At 34.4% G+C, this 19,841-nt stretch overlaps 1 protein-coding gene across 42 annotated transcripts in view; it reads left to right on the top strand.

Annotated features, from left to right (window-relative positions):
• Positions 1–19,841, top strand: part of PTPRD (protein tyrosine phosphatase receptor type D) — a 1,051,440-nt gene that overhangs the window by 881,461 nt on the left and 150,138 nt on the right. For 21 of the 42 annotated variants that reach the window (XM_032441550.1, XM_015848962.2, XM_015848938.2 and 18 more), the window contains exons 13-15: positions 17,316–17,504; positions 18,737–18,745; positions 19,507–19,524. In XM_032441550.1, the coding sequence (XP_032297441.1) occupies positions 17,316–17,504; positions 18,737–18,745; positions 19,507–19,524 (216 nt within the window). The remainder of the gene's footprint in view (positions 1–17,315; positions 17,505–18,736; positions 18,746–19,506; positions 19,525–19,841) is intronic. The other 21 variants (XM_015848960.2, XM_015848958.2, XM_015848951.2 and 18 more) reach the window with 2 other exon arrangements.

The raw sequence follows: 19,841 nt of genomic DNA, 5'->3' as shown, positions 1-19,841 counted from the left end.
TGTTGTTCTTAAAATGTCTTCAATCTGTTAATTTTTATTTAGTTATGGAACTGAAATATTTATACCGTACTTTTAGCTATAGACACTTTTGTTTGTTTTGTAACTCAAATTTACTTGCAGAATGCTGCTTTTCAGCAAAACAAAACTGTATGTCTTGTTAGGATATACCGCATTTACAGAAATACTAACTTAAATGTATTATGGTCCTGCACAATAATATCTTTATAGGCAAATATAACCTCTTTTTGTTCTAGTTATTTGTCCACCTCCACTCATCTAAATTAACATCATTATGGATTCACATTCTGTTGTGTGTAGTGAAAATTTTCACTCGAGATCATATTGACTTAAGGAATATGGCAGGGAAGAATGTTCCTGCACTGTCCCAGAGTAAGTAAAAATTGAAACGAAAACAAAAACAAAACAAACAAAAAAAACAAAAAACCCACAAACAAACAAAAAAACAACCAAAAAAAATTTTAAAAAGAGGAAACTTAGAACCATATTGTTCTGAAACAATCTTATTAGGAGCACATACAAAAATCCTTACCTAATTGGAGATGGAGTTGGAACAATTTGTGTTAAATCCTTAATGGACTTTTCCCTTAAGTAAGAGCATGGATAATTCAAAAGATTTGTTCCATCACTGCCTTCCTTTGAAGCAAGTCAGTTAGTAGTCTGCAACAGTCTGAGTAGACTGTTCACACCTCAAACGGATTTTCCCATTTAAAACTCTGAGAAGATCAATAAACTGAAGAATCCCCTGATCTGGCAATCCCTACTTCATAGAATTTGCACCTTTTTTGCAGTTTCTGACTTGGGGCTGTGTATTCCTGATAAAGAGGTACAGAGGCATAAAGGATCTGTTAACAATGTGGATCCTGTGAGGACTAGAAGATATGAAAACAACTCCTCCTTTTCAACTGCTAATCTGCTGGCCAAGGGGACTGCCAAATCTGAAATGTTCCTGCTGATGTACTTTCAATCTTAAGAGAGTTTACATGTGAGAAACTCATCAGTTATAATACTCTGTTAGTGAAAAGTTAGCTTTCCAATTCTATTTTCTTACTACCACGTTTTCTCCTACAGAAAGAAGTTTAATATATATATCCAAGTTAGATTTCATTGCTGGTCAAAAAAATTACATATGTTTCCTTGCATACTCAGTTACTTTAGAAGAATTCACATGAGTTTTAATTCATGATGCTAGGCTAAAAATTTATATTGAAACTTGAATGAATGTATATATATAATTTTCTTAAGTTCTGGACATTACTAGCTGCTATCTGGTAAATGTAACATCTCATGAAAATGTGCACAGTCCTAGACTACTGAATATTTACTGGACATAAACAAGTCCTAGCTAGTGAAAATTTCTTACAAATAAGACTGATATTCTGTCATTGCATCGGCCTTCCACATGAGTCTCCTGAAATCACAACATGGAACAACGGCTGAAAAATCAATGTATTATGATGTTACCTTATAGAAGACTGTAGGTGGATTCAATCTCAAAATTAGTGCTTATCCATCTTTGCAGGAAGTGTCTGCATATCTACAGATTTTCATTTGAAATGTATGATTAGCAGTTAAAGCAGAAAAATCACAAATCAGTTTTGAGTGCTGGAATGTGATTTCCATAATAAAGCAATAAACCTTTTGAAATACAGTAGCTATGATTTTTGAAACATTTCTTTTACTATTTTTGCTGGCCTAGGTGTTACCATGTTTCCCTACGGATACTCAGTTTTCAAGTCCTGCAACAGGTCTCTGAGCAATACTTAGTACTAGTATTGCAGTCCACTTCAACATAAAGAAAGCTGTACTGTGAATGCTATTCCAAAATAAAACAAGGAAAGTTCTATCAGTACAAGAGTTATTTGGTCGTACTTTCTTACTGTATAAACCAGCATCTAGATCTCTGTCTTCAGACTCTGACCTCTTCCTATGATAGACTCACTTGTCTGGTGGATGAGGAAAAGGCTTTTTACATAGTACACCCAGGCTTCAACAGATCATTTGAAAATATCTTCTACAGTATTTTTGCAGAGAAAAGGGCAGCCCATGGCTTGGACAGATACTCTTTTCTATGTAAAGAACTGGGTGGATGGCTGGGTCTAGAGTGTGGTAGTGAAAGGAGTTAAATCCTTTTGGTGACTGGTCATGAATGGTATTCCCCCAGGGGCCAGTACTGGGGCCTGTTCTGTTCAATATCTTTATTGATTACCTGGGCAAGAGGATTGAGTGCACCTTCAGTAAGTTTACAAATGACATCACATGGAGATCTGGACAGGCTGCATCATGGACTGAGGCCAGTGGGATGAAGTTCAGCAAGACCAAGTGCTAGGTCCTGCACTTTGATCACAGCAACAGGCATGGTATAGAGTGCCTGGAACACTGTATGGAAGAAATAGATGCAGGGGTCTTGGTAGATGCTTGGGTTTGGGGTTTTTATGTATTCTCCCACATAACCAGTGGTAGGACTAGAGGTAATGGCCTCAAGTTGCACTAAGGGAGCCTCGGGTGGGATACTGGGAAAATTTTCTCCTCTGAAAAAGTGAGTAGGCACTGGAACAGGCTGCCCAAGGAGATAGTTGAGTCACCAACCGTTCTGTGATAACATGTTCAATAAACATTGACAGCCTTTGATCCTACTTCTGTGAACACATTTCAGCTGTAACCATACAAACTGCAGTTTAAGATTTTATCACTTACCTTCCTAACACAATATGTAAAAGTTACTTCCTATTTTATGAATACCATCATGCAAAGAACGAAAGAAGTGAGGAAGCAGAAAGGAAATAATTGCAGAATCATATGGGTTGGAAGAGATCTCTGAAAATCATCTCATCCAGCCCCTTGGTAAAGAAGGCTCCCTAGAGAAGATTGCATAGAAAAGTGTCTGGGTAGGGTTTTGAATATCTCTGGAAAATGAGATATCTTTATATTTTATTTTTTTTATCTCTATGCCCAGAGATACGCCCTCTCTGGGCAGTCTCTTCCAGTTTTCTGTCACCCTTAAAGAATTTATTTCTCATGTTTAGGTGGAACTTCCTTTGTTCCTTTTTGTGCACATTGCTGTCTATCATGTTTCAGTACATGACCAAAAAGAGCCTGGCCCCATCCTCTTTACACTCCTTTGATATTTTTGTTTCTAAGATCTTTCTTCAGTCTTCTCTTTTCCCAAGGATAGAGAAGGCAGAGAGCCCATGATAAAGGCTTTGCAACAAAATACTTCATCTATAATCAAATTGAGTTTGTTTCTAAATTTGTTTATGAAATGTTAATTAAATAGAAAAATTTGAAAACAGATGATTAAAACATGAAGATATGTGTCACTAACTTCTGATATCCAATGTCACTCCTCAAATACAAGCAGACAAGTTTTGTGATACAATTTCCTTTCTGGCAAGAAGTATTCCATATCACACACAGTTGAAAAACAACTAAACTAAACAACACCATCAACATTACTTATGCTAGTTTTTCTAAGTCATGAGATTTCTATTGGCTATGATTGAAGGCAACTGTAATTTTCCTTTTCATATTTTGAGTGATTTTGTTCAACAGATGATGTTGTTTTATGTAGTCATTCATCAGTGAAGATAAGTAGAAAAAATTGTAGATATAATTTTTCTTTTATGACCTGATATCTGATCAGTGGTGTCCTTATATTTGCAGTCGCTTTCCCTTCTTTACATTTTGTATTTCTGTAGTTTAAATTTCAGAGAGTAAAACAACAGCCTAATTTATGTGTCTACATTTGGCAAGTTCCCAATAACTTGCTAATAAATGTTCATCTCTTGTCTGTTCTGACTGACAGCCCAGCCTTCTAAAATGTGTCAGACTCTCATATCTCTGTTTGAAAGGTAAAGTTAAACAGTTTTCATGGCAGTGTAAATGAAATCTTGAATCTATTGAATCAGCCGTTTTGGCCATTGTGGTAAGCTTTTGTCTATAAGAAAATGCATGATTTTATCTCTGAACACTAATAGCTGACTGAAAACTGTTGCAGATGTCCATTTACTCTGGGGCATTTGATAGCTCAAAGTAATTTATTTACTAAAATAGACCCATTCTCACTATTCTCTTATTATATATTTTGTCATTATATTGCCTTATCTCCACTGTGGAAAAAATGAAAATGTTCCATTGTCACAAACAGCAGTAAGGTTTTCTAAAAAAGTAAAAAGTAGTGGATTCAAAAACCCTGTGGAGAAGAATATGATTTCATCAGCTGTCATATATTTATCCAATACTTCAATCAAGAAATATTGTATTTGTATTACAATAGCTTTCTGTGTTTCCAGTAAAGATTGAATCACTGTCATGCCTTATACTCTATGTGCTCATGAACTGATGCTGTTTTTGCTACAAAGACTTTACAATAGAACAGATAAAAGCTAGTAGAGAAAATGCATGTATTTATCTACCAATCCTAACATACTCACTGCACACAAACACTTAGTTCCATGGCACAGAAAGTATAATATTTCATCAGAATTGATATACGAAGCTGTTTCTTTCTTCTACCTGATACTGCATTGCTCCTGTTGCAATGTGCAGTACAAATAACAGAATATCAAAATAATACCAACAACTTAACATAAAAGTAAATCCACAAACTAGGAAATTAAATTCATTATGAACTTTGAATAAATGAATTAAATAAATGTAAATATACCTTGTGACCTGATTATGTTTTGTTTAGCTGAAAGTCTTTTGACACTTTTTTCTGCTAGAAATTATTATTTTTATTGAATATTTGAAAATCATAAATATTTTTTTTTAAGTTTTTTTTTTTTTTTTTTGGGTCACCCACAGTTAAAAAGGAATCCTGCTCTATTCCTTCTGTATATTTTCAGAGCAGCTGCATCTTTAATATGTCTTTGCAAAAGCTACATTGAAAATATCTTCCATGTACTCAATACAAAACACAACCAAATTGTACAAAAGCTCACATGTGAAAATTAGTTTGTTAAAACTTCTATGTGAATATGTAATTAAGCATAGGGTCAACCTGGGCAAAGATAAAGAGCTTTTACATGTTTGGAGTGTGAATAACAAAATACTTCATTTTCATTGCAGTTGACAAGGCATTCTGATTTAATTGTAGTCTTTCACTTGAAACATCCATTTTCTCATTATTTTATCTTTCACTGTAGCCAGTGAGACTGAGGATGTCTCGTGACCTCTTAAAGGAGTTGATTGTAAAATACTGTATGCAGTTAGATTTCATGGCACTTCCAAGCTTAAAAATCAGGATGAGCTATTTTGAGTGCTGATATCAGCTTGAGCCATGGTAAGTTTTAAATCAGAATGTGCTTGAAAGTAATCATGAAGTGAAATGCATTGATTTTGGGCAAATTCACAAAGCTATATAAGGACTCTACAGAGGAAGAATGGTATCAATAATTGGAGATGAATGTAAGTTTCTAGTAAATATATGACCAAAGAGGAGAAACTTGCTGATCTATACCTGTAAAATCTGGGCAGTCTGATCACTGCACAGATGTTATCATCAATTTCATTATCTCTGAAATATTCTGATATTACAATACTGGAAATATATTTCCTACTTAATTTTACTGTCTATAGCATAATGTATAAAAAAACGTTCTCTAAGACTGCATAATCTTGGGATTATTTGTAATTGTCTTGATTTTGTTTGCTTTCAGAAGGTGGAGAAACAGCCTTGGAGTTTGGTAGAGGCACTTTCTTAGAATATGTTTTATTTTACTCATTTATGTGGGGAGAGAAAAAAAAAAAAATTACATTGATATAAATCTCAACAAGACTTTCAGCATTAAAGCTGAAGACCTGACCATTAGAAGCCTTAGAACTCCAATTCATAAAGTATTTAATGAAATACCTCTTAAAGCAAGAATGATGTCCTGAAAAAAAAAAAAAAAAAAGGAAAAAAAAAAAAAAGGTTAAGCACTTTACAATGAATCTGCAAAATCCATATCCTCTACCAATAGAAGTGTCTTTCCTTCACCTGGCAAGAATGAAAATAGTGGTTAGCTTAGACAGACCACAAGATAACTGTACCTCACTTCATCGACATGTTCAAGTTGGGAACAGACTGAATTTCTGTTATAAACTTTGGCAATCAGCTGGAAGTGTTACCCCTAAGATGTCTTTGTCACAAAACTTGCATAAAACTTCACACTGTGGGTTCCTGGAACACATTTTTTTTTTTTTTTTTAAATATCTAGGAAATGCAAAAACATACTGATAACATTTCCTGGTTTTAATGTGGTATACAATAGAATTAATTAGCAAGAACAGATGAGAATTTTAAGGGAGATGAACAACTTGAACTCTTGTATCTCACAGGCAGCACAACAAATTTGAGTGTTTATTTAATTGTTTATTTGAGTATTTATTTAATTGCAGTGACTTTATAGGTTGGTTTCTGTATCTTGGGAGAAACTGAGAAGCTAAAGCTTCAATTCCCTTGCTGTTTTGAATGAGAAGATTATCAGAGGTACTAAGTTCATGATTTGAGGGAAAAATCTGGAGAGAACACATTTATTTTATGTATACTAACAATATAAAAGAGAGAATACAGATTTTTTCAATTGTGGCAGACCAGTTGACTATGAAAAGGAGCTGCAGAGCTATGTGCTAGATTCTGAATGCATTTTGCCATACATAAACAGAGTTTTGATATAAGTTTTTATTTGCCCTTTAGGATTTTATCAGCTGAGTTTTTTTAAACATATCAGGTTTTGATTTATAGTCTGCCATTCACTTATTAAATTAGTAACTGCATATTTATATTTCTAGATGTTGGGCTTTAAAACAGTCTTGAGCTGGTCTACAGTACTCCTTGCAAATGCTATAGGACTCTGTAGTTTTATTAAAATATATCCTTATTATGTTCATTTCTGAGTTTCTAATTGTAAGGTGAAAATAATACAAAGACAGTAGTAATACAAGAAGGATGGTGAGAAATACCCAAAGTGAAAAATATCCAAAAGGTTATCTATAGGAAAAACTCACCATTATAGAAGCCTTCAGTCTGGCTGAAAAACACTGAGACAACCTCCACAAAAGAACAATCTTAGAGATACTGCCTTACTGGTGGTCAGCCCTTAAATGAAGTCTAGAAGAGTTGGAGTCAAGCTCCACCCCTTCCGGGAGCACAGCTGAATTACCCTCACCTGTGCTCCCACAGCTGACCCAAAACTTGCCTCAGATGATTAATCAGAGGTTCAGGCTGTGGTTACCAGTTTCCCATTCACTAATTCATTAAAAGTAGTCTGTACTTGAGTATATCCAAACAATGTTTTTCAATATTTTATGACATTTTGCATTTCCCCCAAGATGTAAAACTTATTTGGAGTGGACGTGAAGCAAATTAAGAAGTAATTATTGAAATACTAGAATGAGACTTAAGAATTTTAAAATTTTGTGTCTATAGGATCGTCATTTATACAAAAATGAAGTTTGTCTGCTTAGTATTTTGTATACATTAGTATTAGCAAAGAAGTAGAGTCCACCTATTGCTCTCGATGTTTATTACTACCTAAAATTTCTTTAAAAACAATGGGGAAAAAAGCACAAACTCAGTAAAGTATGTTTGTACTCAAATTGGGAAGCATGAGATGACTTAATATCTGTGAAATTATTGTGCTTTTGTTACATTTGTTTCTCATAAACAAAACAGAAACTAAAATTTGTTTTTCATTTTAAACGCCTCATGCATCCTCATAGCATTTACATTTTTGAGTTTGCATGCAGATGTCATCATTAGAGTGGTTTGAGTCTGAGCACAAGTATCTCGCATGCATAGTCACATAATAACCAAATTTAGTATTCTCTGCTGTAAGTAGGGAGTTTGGCTGACATTTAAAGTGACACCACAACTGAGAGAGCTGTCATCATGGCAATAAAAGGGTTCAGTCCTCACAGGAACTTGATAATCCTCACTAAAATTGTCCTGTATCTTCTGTTTCTGATAATAGATACAGACAATACACATGCTCATAGTAAGTCCTTCTCTGCAAAACACTATCAAAAAGTATGTACTAACACCTTAGACCTGAATGGAACATGCCCTGGCATGGTAGCCTTTAGCAGCTAAAAAGCTCTGGAGCCACCAGAGGTCTAGGCAGATAATTAAAGTTGAAAGAAGCAGCAAGTTCAAAAGAAATGTTTATAGACCAGCAGAAAGGGAATAATGAGTTAACTTTGCAGCTGAAACAAGAGAATGTGTAAAATTCCTATTTTTGCTTCTGGGAGATTGACAAGTGTTTGTAACTCTCTAGAGAGACATGTTTGAACAGAAGACTAAACACAGACTGAAAGAAAATCGAGGGAAAAGAAGGAAAGGAAAAAAAGTCTGAAAGGTAGTTATCTCCAGAGTAAAAATGCCAGGAAGACCAAAGCATAAAATTCAGATAAATATTTTCTAAGGGTCTTATAGAAAAAAGCTTCTGTCATAAAAATGTGTGGTTACACTACTGTGGAGAAAACTCTTCAAGGATAAAACAGAAACTTATTATCATAAGTTTATGGACATGTGGAACAACAGCAATCACTTAGAACACTAAAGGCATAGTGAAATAAAATCACTGTAAAATGAGCATTTTAGTTCTAACTGAATTATTAGTATTAGTACAGGCTTTATTCAAATTATAGAGCATTAAAGTTGTGTAATGGATTCTTAGGAACAAGTGCAATACTGTTTTCATTTGTTAAAATGATTATTCTAGGTTTCATAGCATTTATTCTTTTGATGCTGTCCTTTAACTCCTAATATATTTAGTTAGCATTATATGCACACCATGAGAAGAAGCAGTGTGTGTTTGATTGTAAAAATTATTAAACTAACCTCCCATTCTAACTGAAAAGTTGTTTATTTTCAAAAAACTTCCAAATGGGTACTTTCAGTCTTATAACCTCTCAATAACAACAGTAGACTAACTAATATATAGCTGCTGAAGCGAACAGTGATAGTAGGTGCTAATCGCCCCACCTAGCTAATGCTAGAGACGTAGCAGATAGAGACGTAAGTATGTGCTAGAAGCTCAGCAACATTTGTCTAGGTGTACTATTGTGAGGTGTAAAAAAAAAAGTTACTAATAATGAATGATGATAAAATCTCATGACACTTCTAATCAGAGTTCACATGTATGCACACTGGCGTGTCCTCAGTGCCTAAATATCAACTTGAAAATTCCTTCTGATTCTTTCCTCTTGCTCTTCTAGTAACTAGTTTTTAGTGATGCTTGAATGAAACAGCTACTTGTACAGGCCTTAAGAACTCATCATTACACATTACTGCATTTCCACACTGGGGGTTATGAAGCAGCAACATGTAACTTAAAAGCCAACAAAAGCAGCTTCAGAGCTGTGGGATGTCTTCTGCAGGAATTGAGGGCACAGGTCATCTTCTCTTTTCTTCTTCCTGTAGTAGGTAAGGACATTGAAGGAAACAGACGGATCCAATCTATAAGAACTTGGCTGGTGACACCATCAAAATCTTAGTTTTGTTTTTTTTGTTGTTTGTTTTGTTTTTTGGTGTTTTTGTTGTTGTTGTTTTGTTTTGTTTTGTTTGTTTTTTATTTTGGTTTGGTTTGGTTTTGTTTTTTTTGTTTGTTTTTTGTTTGTTTGCTTCTATAATAGAACAGCATGCATAGATAGCATCAGACTTACAGACACTAGATGAGTTTTAACTCTCTCCAAAAGGGAAGAAGGTCCTTGTGAAAAAAAACTGGCAGGGATTGAAAAAAAAAAAAAAAAAAAAAAAAAAAAAAAAAAAAAAAAAAAAAAAATTGAGAAATAATTTTCCTTGCTCTGTAGTATGATAGGAATTTTTAAACTCAAAGTTCAACGGATTGTTTTCCTCAAAGCTCTTGATGGTGCTCTTTCATGGTAGCTTTTTTGTGGTTTTCAACTGCAAAATGTGATGTTAAGAGGTGTCTTTGTGGATAAGAATGTTTATGGCTTTGCTGAGACCCAGAGAGATTATTTAAAAAAATATATACAGCATTATTTGCATAACATATTTATTATTTCCTAATAAAATATGCATTATTAATAAGATTTATATAGTTTATATGTATGTACTATAATATGTAGTAATATTTATATAGCACAGACATGTACAGTATTACAATACTCTCATACAAAAACGGTTCTTATTCTCTACAGTTCCTTTGTACAGTACCATTGTGAGCTCCCTAAATCTTACAATTGTTAAATTAATGGAGTTAGTGTCATTTATACTTGCCAGCTTAAGGTGTGGAGTATGTAGACTACTTTAAAAGTCATTAAGTAATATTATAGTATGAAGGAAACAACATATTTATAAGGTATATAATCAATTGCAGAAGTGGCCATGGCTTAAAAAATCTGACTGTCTCAAGCAGTAAAATTCTTGTAGGTTTTACACATCTAGTGCAAATGCAAAGAAGGGAGAAAGGGATAATATCACCCCCTGATCAGACTATTCCTTTTCTAGAACATGCCCTATTACTCTCTCATCCTCTTTGGTGACACAAGCAGAAGATGGTTGTATCCTGTTCTCAATTCAGATTAATATGTAATGTCTTTATTTTGATTATTTGTTGTTTTGTACTTAAAAATGAGTGTGAGTCAATCACTAGTAAAAGTGAAATATATTTATTAATAGCAATATTTAACACAGAATCTTAATGCTATGAAGAAGAAAAAAATAAGATTTTAAAAATGATGCATATGTTTTGAATCATTCCTAGATATCAACTACTAGCATTGGAAGTGTGCTTTAGTGTGCACTGGAACCTGTTACTAATATTAGTTATCCGCATCATAAAATATAGTTTGAAAAATTAAAGCTTAGGGCATAGTCTGCCATCACAGTATATTTTGTTCATTTTATTTTTAAAATGGAGGAAAACGAATCACAGATACACTGAAATATGTACTAGGCAGAGCAATCGTTTTCTTAATCCTCATTCTTGGCAAGCCCTAGTCCAGCCCTGATTTAGTGTAATCTAAATCCTAACCCTGTCTGGAAACTAGACCTCAAATTAGGAATGATAATCATGAAAATTCCTATAATTCTCTTTTGCAGTGCTTTTGTCTTTTATTTATCAGTGCAAGATGTATAGTTTCATTTTTGTGACATTTTCATATTTAAATAAATGTGAGGTTGTATTTCTTCAGAGATTTAGTATTTCTTTTCCTAAGTATGGATACTGTGCACCTAAACCTCTTCACATTTTCTGCCTTTGTTTCATTACCATAATCCTGGCTGAATCCTCTCCTTATGCAAAAGAGCGGACATTTGGCAGTGATTCTTCAATTCCCTGCATTTTTTTAGGACATGACCTTTTTTATTTCACTTTGCATTCCCAGTGAGAAAAACAGATAAACAGAAGCTCAGCCATATCCAAATTTGGTCATATGATAATCAGATGATATGCTATTCTGTAAACTATGACAATGCCGAGGTGCAAATGTGAGAATAACTCCTTTCTTAAGCTCTTCTTTTTTTTTTTTTTCTTTTGTTGTTGTTGTTGTTTTGTTTTCTTTTGTCTTAATAAGCGATGATTCTTTGTGTTGGTTCTAGGCTGTCGGTACTTCATTATTAAAGAAGACTTGTTCCCACCAGTGGGACAGGTCACTTTGGAAAGAGCTTGCTATGCACACCTTTAATTTAGCAGATTTTGAGAAAGAGGATACAAATTCTTTTTCCATTTTCATGTCCTTATGAAGATATCTAATTTCAGTGTACTTATTTGTTAAAACAGAGAACTTACTTTAGGCTAAATTCTAGTAACAATGAATGTTAACTGACTTAATTCAATGTGGAATTCCTGGTTCAACATTCATACAAATGATAATTCAGGCTCTATGTTTTGTTATGCAGACATTACTTCAGAGTTTGCAGGGTAATTGCTTAGACCTACTGTTATTTTCATAAAAAGTAATTTGTGAATCTTGAAGATGAATATTTAAAGCATATTTTTAAATGAATGTTTTTTTAAGGGGGTAGCATGGGCAGTTACCTAATTGTTGAACATTTAGTGATTGTTAGTGAGTCTCTGTTCATCTTATTAGTGTCTTGTTCCTTTTCCTGCATGGTGTAATTACTGAAAATGTAACATAAATCAAAACTGTTACTTACTTATATTATTGCAGCACAGCCATTACCTAATTTACCTAATTTTACTGACTTAGAGCAGCACTATGTAAATGTATCTGTCTGTAAACAACAGCTTTGAACAAAGAACTCTTGGAAATGAAGTAGTTCTATATTCATAATTTCTGTTTCAGCAAAATTTACTTTGTAAAATATTGCAATCAGAATATTATTTAGTAATTGAAGTTTTTCTTATTTATTATGTCTTGACAATCCTACTTAGTATTTAATGTATACTAATAAACTGTTTTGTTTTTATTTTTCAATTTATTCATTTGCATATTTCTTCAATATTATTAGAGAATACCAGCTTTGCTGCAAAATGTTTATTTCAGTCCCTCTTCCAATCTATTTGATTTCAGACCCACTTTCAGTTAAGTTGTAGAAAGAATGATTTTGAATAATATGGTCATGATGTCAAAATAGAGCGAATTATATGCTGCTGCCATCTGGAATAGTGAAAATAAAAGCTTTATTTACACTGTTCTTTGAAATAATAAACTTTATTGCAGCAGTTTATCTTCAGTATCTATAGTGTATTCTGGGAATACTCCATGTGTGCCTTTTTAATTCTACAAGCTATAGAATGACTAAAATTTGCCAGTGGCAAAGCCATCACTGAATCTTGAAATAGATTTTTTTTTTTTTTTTTCTTTCCTGAATAGAATGGAGAACAACCTTCCATTTCCACAAAAAGAATAATTGGTTCACATGGGACCGTGTTTCTTTTTATGAGACAAAATGCAATACTTTAAGTATATATCTTGGTAAGGCAATTTACACAGATTAAACTGCAGGTTAATTCCAGAGCGCAGATCTATCTATGGTGCAAACAACTAACATGGAAGGAAATACTTAACATCTAGTTTTCATATTCACTATCCAGTCCTGGAACCTGCTGCTATTACCTTTATACTCCATAATCCACATCTAATGTCAACACTGTTTTGGGTACTTCACTTTTGCACTTAATATCAATAACATAGTAATTTTGTCTTAATGTTTTATATCTGAGAAACTTTTTCTTTCTTATTAAATCACAGTGTTGATCGCTAAATACTGTAATTTAGAGTGTAATGTACATGTTAATAAGGAAACAACAAAAAAAATTCACCTTATGCACAATTCTAGGTCTTCCAATGTATAAAAAAAAATTAAAAAATTAATGTTTATTTTTCTCTTACAGAGAGTTAGAGGCAGTTCATTAATAAACAGTGCTCAGATCTGTTGCACAATGTGTTTGATGACTTGTCAAACTTGCTATCATCAAAATGTAAAGATGGTTTTGTACAAATCATTAATACTCTTAGAGACTAAAAAGAAAATTAAAAAAAAAAATAAAAATAAATAAAAAAATAAAAGGCAATTAACACTTTAAAAACTATCCACTCTGATAAGCACTCTGATTAGAAATTTTACTATTTCTGCAGTCCATTTTATGTTGAATATATGGTTTTATTGCCAAATACCTAAAACCAGATTGGAAACAGGACACAACTGTCAAAAATATAACAGTTCCATCTATTTGCGTCCACTGTATTGTGATGTTTCTCAGGAAAAGTTAACGAAGACCACTCATTCCAAGAGATTCTTTGCATACTGGGAATGGATAGAATTTAATTACCCTTATTAAAAGTAAGAAAATAAATCTCTTTACTACTCTGTCCTATTTCTATTCAGGATAGATTGTCTGTGTCATACACCTGTGTGTCCACAAAAGGCATTTCAGAGTTTTCAATATGAGCCAAGGAAGAAATGAAAGGTTAAAATCCATTTACATAGTTGTTCTAATTCGCAAGTCAAATATCGCTACTTTCTAAGTAAAGTCTTCATGTTTTGTAAGCAAATTTGAGACTCACCTGTATTTGTTAAGAGATCTTAAAGATAGTAAAGAGTTTGACACTTAATTACTGACTAGTAGAGATATTAGGTTTAACAATTTATGCAAACTTACATGATCATAGAATTGCTGAGGTTGGAAAAGACACTCAAAATCATCAAGTCCAACCTCAACCTAACCATACTACCCTAACTCTAACAACCCACCACTAAGTCATGTTCCTGAGCACCTCGCCCAAACAGTTTTTAAACACATTCAGGGATGGTGATTCATCCACCTCCCCTGGGAACCAATTCCAGTGTTTAACAACCCTTTCTGTAAAGAAGTTTTCCATGATGTTCAAACAAAACCTCCTCTGCTGCAACTTGAGGCCATTTCCCTTTACACTGTCACTGTCACTAGTGAGAAGAGACCAGCCAAAACCTCCTGCAATCAACATTCAGGTATTTGAAGAGAGCAATTAGGTCTCCCCTCAGTATCCTTTTCCTCAGACTAAACAGCCCCAGATCCTTCCATCACTCCTTGCAGTGCATATTCTCCAAGTCCTTTACAAGCTTTATTGCCGTTTTTTGGACCTACTCTAGCATTTCAATGTCTTTTCTGAATCGAGGTGCCCAATACTGAACACAGTATTCGAGATGGGGCCTCACCAATGCCAAATACAGGCATAGAATTACCTCCCTAGTCCTGCTCACCACACTACTCCTGATACAAACCAGGATGCCATTGGCCTTCTGGGCCACTTGGGCACACTGCTGGCTCATATTCCGCTGCCTGTCCATCAGTAGAAAAAGGTCCTTTTTCATCAGGCAACTTTCCAGCCACTCCTCCCCAAGCATATGGGGTTGCCTGGGGTGCAAAATTCAGCACCTTACACTTGGTCATATTGAAACTACTACAGTTTCACTTGGCATACTGATCCAGTCTGTCCAGGTCCTCTGTAGTGCCTTTCTCCCCCCAGGCAGATCAGCACTCCCTCCCAGGTTGGTGTCATTTAAAAACTTACTGAGGGTGCACTCAATCCCCTCATCAAGATCCCCTCATCAAGAGTGGCCTGAGTACTGAACCCTAGGACACACCACATGTGACTTGCTGCCAACAGGATTTAACTCCATAGACCACAAGTCTTTTGACCCAACCATCTAGCCATTTAATCAAGACGAACATATGCCCATCTGACCCACAAGCTTCTCCACAGGGATGTTGTGGGGGACAGTGTCAAAGGTTTTACTGAAGTCCAGATAGATTACACTTACAGCTTTACCTTCATCCACTAAGCGGGTCACACTGTCATAGCATGATATGAAGTTGGTCAAGCAGGAGCTACCATTCGTGAAACGATGCTGTCTGGACCTGATCTCATCATTGACCTTGAGTTGATCTGTGATGGCTCTTGAGATTATGCATTCCATAACCTTCCCTGGCACTGATGTGAGTCCGATAGATCTCTAGCTACCAGGATCATCTTTCCAGCCCTTTCTGATGATGGACATCACATTTGCCTATCTCCAGTCCACTAGGTCATCTCTGATTAGCCAGGACTGTTGAGGGATGATGGAGAACGGCTTGGCAATCACATTTACAACTCCCTCAGCATTCTAGAATGCAGTCCATCTGTCTCCATGGACTTATGTCCAGCTTTTGAAGAAGATCCAAAACCTCATGGATTTTTCTGGGCCTATTCTGTTCCCTGTATCTATCTTCCTGTGCAAGGAGCTGTGTGTGCCCAGGGAACAACTAGTCTTACTATTAAAGACTGAGGCAAAGAAGACATTAAGTACCTTAGCCTTATCCTGATTCTTAGTTACTGTGTTCTTCTCTGCATCCAACAAGGTATGGAGATTCTCCCTAGCCCTCTTCTTACAGTTTATATGTTTATGTATATTTGTGGGAGAACTGTTTGTACTATACTACAGCAGTTTCCATATGCATTTGCATTGAAAGCAGTTAAGGAACTTGTGGGTGACATTAAACCTCAGGGACTACACAGATTTGTAGGGTATACTTGTTTCATATACTTTTTTTTTTTTTTTCCCCCCGGAAAATAGTGTACATTTTCTTGAAACTGTTTAAAAAATTAAGGATTCCATGCAGGGAATTGACATGGTACAGTTTTTCCAGGTTAATTTTATCCCTTAATCAGCTGTATTTCAGAAGACACCAATCAAGACATTAAATAAGATAAGCGCTTTAGAGTTAGTACTGATCCTTTTTCCTTGATGATTTTTTTCTAGCTTGTCCTCTTTAAACAGAAATAATAGCAGCTATTATGGAAGAAAAGACCAAGATGATGCAAATCAAATATATTATTTTACTTATTCTAGCCTAATTTCTGAGGAATTATTCCAGTGTGCTTCCAGTGTTACATGCTAGGGCATATCATCCTTAGGAGTTGAATTGCTCTTATTCAGTTTTCCTTAATATTTCGCTATTGACTGGCTAAGAAATTAGGATCCTGTTTGAATGCTTTGGCTGATACAACTTTACCCATTCATGATCACTACATTTCCTGTCAGTTTATTATTTACATTGTTCCAATATCTAGAGATTCTCAGCCTTATGAAATCTTTTTAATGCATTAATACTCCCAGTATTTGTCCATAGCAGAAAAAAGCCATTCATCTTACATCCACACAACTTAAGCAAGAGGTCATTAAAAGTTAAGACCAACAGAGCACAAGTAATCAGTGGAAGAAGTATGGAGCTAACTTTGTAATAGTTATTATAGTAGTACGTTTTGGATTTGGGATCAGAATAATATTGTTAATACGCTAGTGTTTTGGATATTAATTAGTGCTTACTGAAAATTCAAGGTGTTTTCTGTTTTTCATGCTGCCCTGCCAGTGAGTAGCCTGGGGAGGTAAAAGGATTTGGGAGGAAAGCTGGAACAGCTGGTCCTATCAAGAACAATAAAACTGGAGTATACTGAGCAGACTGGTACTACTCAGGGGCTGTTTGAGCATTGGTCAGCAAGAAAAACTTTGTATATTCTATGATTATTATTATTTCTCTTTCTTTTCTACCCCATTAAGTTGTCTTTATATCAACAAATTAATTTTGCCTTTTTTGCTGATTCTCTCCCCATCTCACTCTACAGGGGAGTAAACAAGCTGTAGCATGGTGCTTAGCTGCCTACCAGGTTAAACCACAACAATCATAATAAATTATCTGAGCCTTCTAAAACCCTGGCCAAATCCTACACTGCTTGTTTACACTTGCTCATATATTTGCTTGCAGTGAGGGGAAAGTTACACAGTAGCTAGACCGGTGATGGGACTGACTTGAGTTACCACATAGCTAGTGTGAAATCCTTCATATTATACATTCCTTTTGCAGAGGACCAAATTCCCCGTGGTTTCCCCACCATTGATATGGGTCCCCAGCTGAAGGTGGTTGAACGAACTCGTACAGCTACCATGTTATGTGCAGCCAGCGGCAACCCTGATCCTGAAATAACTTGGTTCAAAGATTTCTTACCCGTTGACACAAGTAACAACAATGGCCGCATCAAGCAATTACGATCAGGTAGGGTCTGGTTACTGTTTCCACTGATGTGCAGAATTTTTCTCTCTCACCTTTTATTTATTTTCTTTCTCTTCCTTATTATTTTACTTTTTTTATAGGTAATAATTTATCTTCCTCTTCTCTTTTCTATGTTATTGAGTGTGTTGTCCATGTCTGTGATGTTGTCATAGCCTTTTCTAGAGTCTATCTCTATGTGTTTTGCAGCTTCTGTTTACTCCACATTGCTCACTGCTGTGACTGTACTTTTTGATATTTTTTTTTCTTTACTGCTTTTTGCAGTACTTGATGGATCCATTTTCTCCTCTTTCTTTCTTCTTTCCTTTTTATTTTTTCTTTAACAAATTTATTTCAACATTGGACTTCATTCAGAAATTGCAAGGAGTACCAATGGTTATGCTCATCAAAATCAAAACCTGCATTAGACACTTCAATTAAAATTTAAAATGTGTTTTGTGCTGTCTTTTCCACATTTGAATCCACCAAAGATTAGCCAGTTTGGACACATCTTCCTTCCTCTCACAAACACATTAAACACTTTTTCCCATGCACAATTATGTATTACAAAAAACCTAATTCAGAAAAAAAAAAAAAAAAAAAAGGAAAAGAAATACTACTTGGGTAACATATGGAATGAAGGTTTTTTACTGGCTGAGCATTTTTCCTACACATTTAGCCACAGTAGTGTGCGCCCACACTGAAGATTTATGAATCCGACATTTTCTGGATCTACAGAAGTCTGCTTTTGGTGTAGAATCCAGCTTATGCTGCTTTCTCTCTCCTTGCCCCTTGCATCTCCGTAGCAGTCCTTTCACTCTTCTCCTGCCCTAGTTTATTATTTTGTTCTCTTTAAATTAATTAATAAATAAATAAATAATAATCTTCTAAATTTCTAAAGTTTAAAGCATATCCCTAAATAATATAATCGGGATATATCGAGCTTTTTTCTTTGGCAGCTGTAGTTGATATCATTGTAGAGGCTAAGTTGTTTAATCACATGTCTTCCCAGAATTCTCAGCTTTTGACCTGTCCTGTGATGTTAAATCGTCTTGTTAACTGACTCTTTGCTTGTTGTCAGCAGAACTGTGTAAATTAACCTCTGTTAATGTAAATTTTTCACATGTGACATAGATGATTTAGTATATAAAGTTTTAACTGAAAACTTTGTACCAAATTATAAGGAATATAATAATATTTTTATGCTGTCTTTCTTCTCTCCGTATTTAAATCTCCAGAATCTATTGGTAAGTGCTTAGTTCTGAAGCGCACTTCACCCCCACTAATTTCCATATTCAGAATATTATGATGATGATTATTATTATTATTATATTATGATTATTATTATTATTCTTAAAATGCATGGCATGCATTTTACTAACAGTCAGTGTAGTCACCAGATCCCTATAGTGGCGCACACGCACACCTCCACAGAAATGTTGTCTTATCAGTTATAGAAACACCTAGAAGAAACAGTACACATGTATCACAGAGATGTAGAACAGTAAATGCCATAATACAACCTAAATTAAGGTGTTTGTTTTGAGATAACCTTCAGTGTGTCCTCTCTTTATTTATATATATAGACTTTATATATATATATATATATTTATATATATATATATATATATATAATAGAATATCCAAGGTTTTCCTAAACGATGTCATAAGTACAGTATTGTAAATTTTTCTTTAAGTATTTGAGGCATATTCAATATATTTCTAACCCTATTTAACCAAAGATCTAAGAACTCAGAAGCTACTCTGAGAATGGCAATGAAGGCCATTGTAGCCCTCACCCTTCGTGGTACGATGCAACTTGCTTTTATAACCTGATAGTAGTATCTAATATATTCCTGTTTTTACAGTATAGTAATTCAAGATTCTCTTAAGACCTTATTTAATTCTGTAAATCTAATTTGATTCTTCTTCCAAAGCCCTAGCCTCCTTCTTCTCGTACTAATGCTTCTTCTTTCTAATCTTATTTGCATTCAAATTATCCACCCAGGTGGTACACCAATAAGAGGTAAGAGTGCTGAACTAACGTTCACAGAATGATCTTACTCATTCTTTCTGTCCTTCCATCCATCCCATCTTTGTCCTGTTTTCTTTTTTTCTTTTTTTTTTTTTTTTTTTTTAAAAAAAAAAAAAAAAAAAAAAAAAAAAAAAAAAAAAAAAAAAAAAAATTTTTTTTTTTTTTTTTTTTTTTTTTTTTTTTCCTTTGTCTTGTTTGGTTATGATCAGTGACTCTCATATTGTGAACTTTCTTTCTGCACACACCCTTATCCTTTCCCTTTTTTTTTGACCATTAAATAAATAAATTAAAAAATCTCTCTATATAAT

The sequence above is a fragment of the Coturnix japonica genome, chromosome Z (genome assembly GCF_001577835.2).
Source record: "Coturnix japonica isolate 7356 chromosome Z, Coturnix japonica 2.1, whole genome shotgun sequence".
Classification (NCBI taxonomy): domain Eukaryota; kingdom Metazoa; phylum Chordata; class Aves; order Galliformes; family Phasianidae; genus Coturnix; species Coturnix japonica.
Note: the sequence above shows the minus strand (reverse complement) of the source record. Positions and strands in the feature narration are given on the sequence as shown.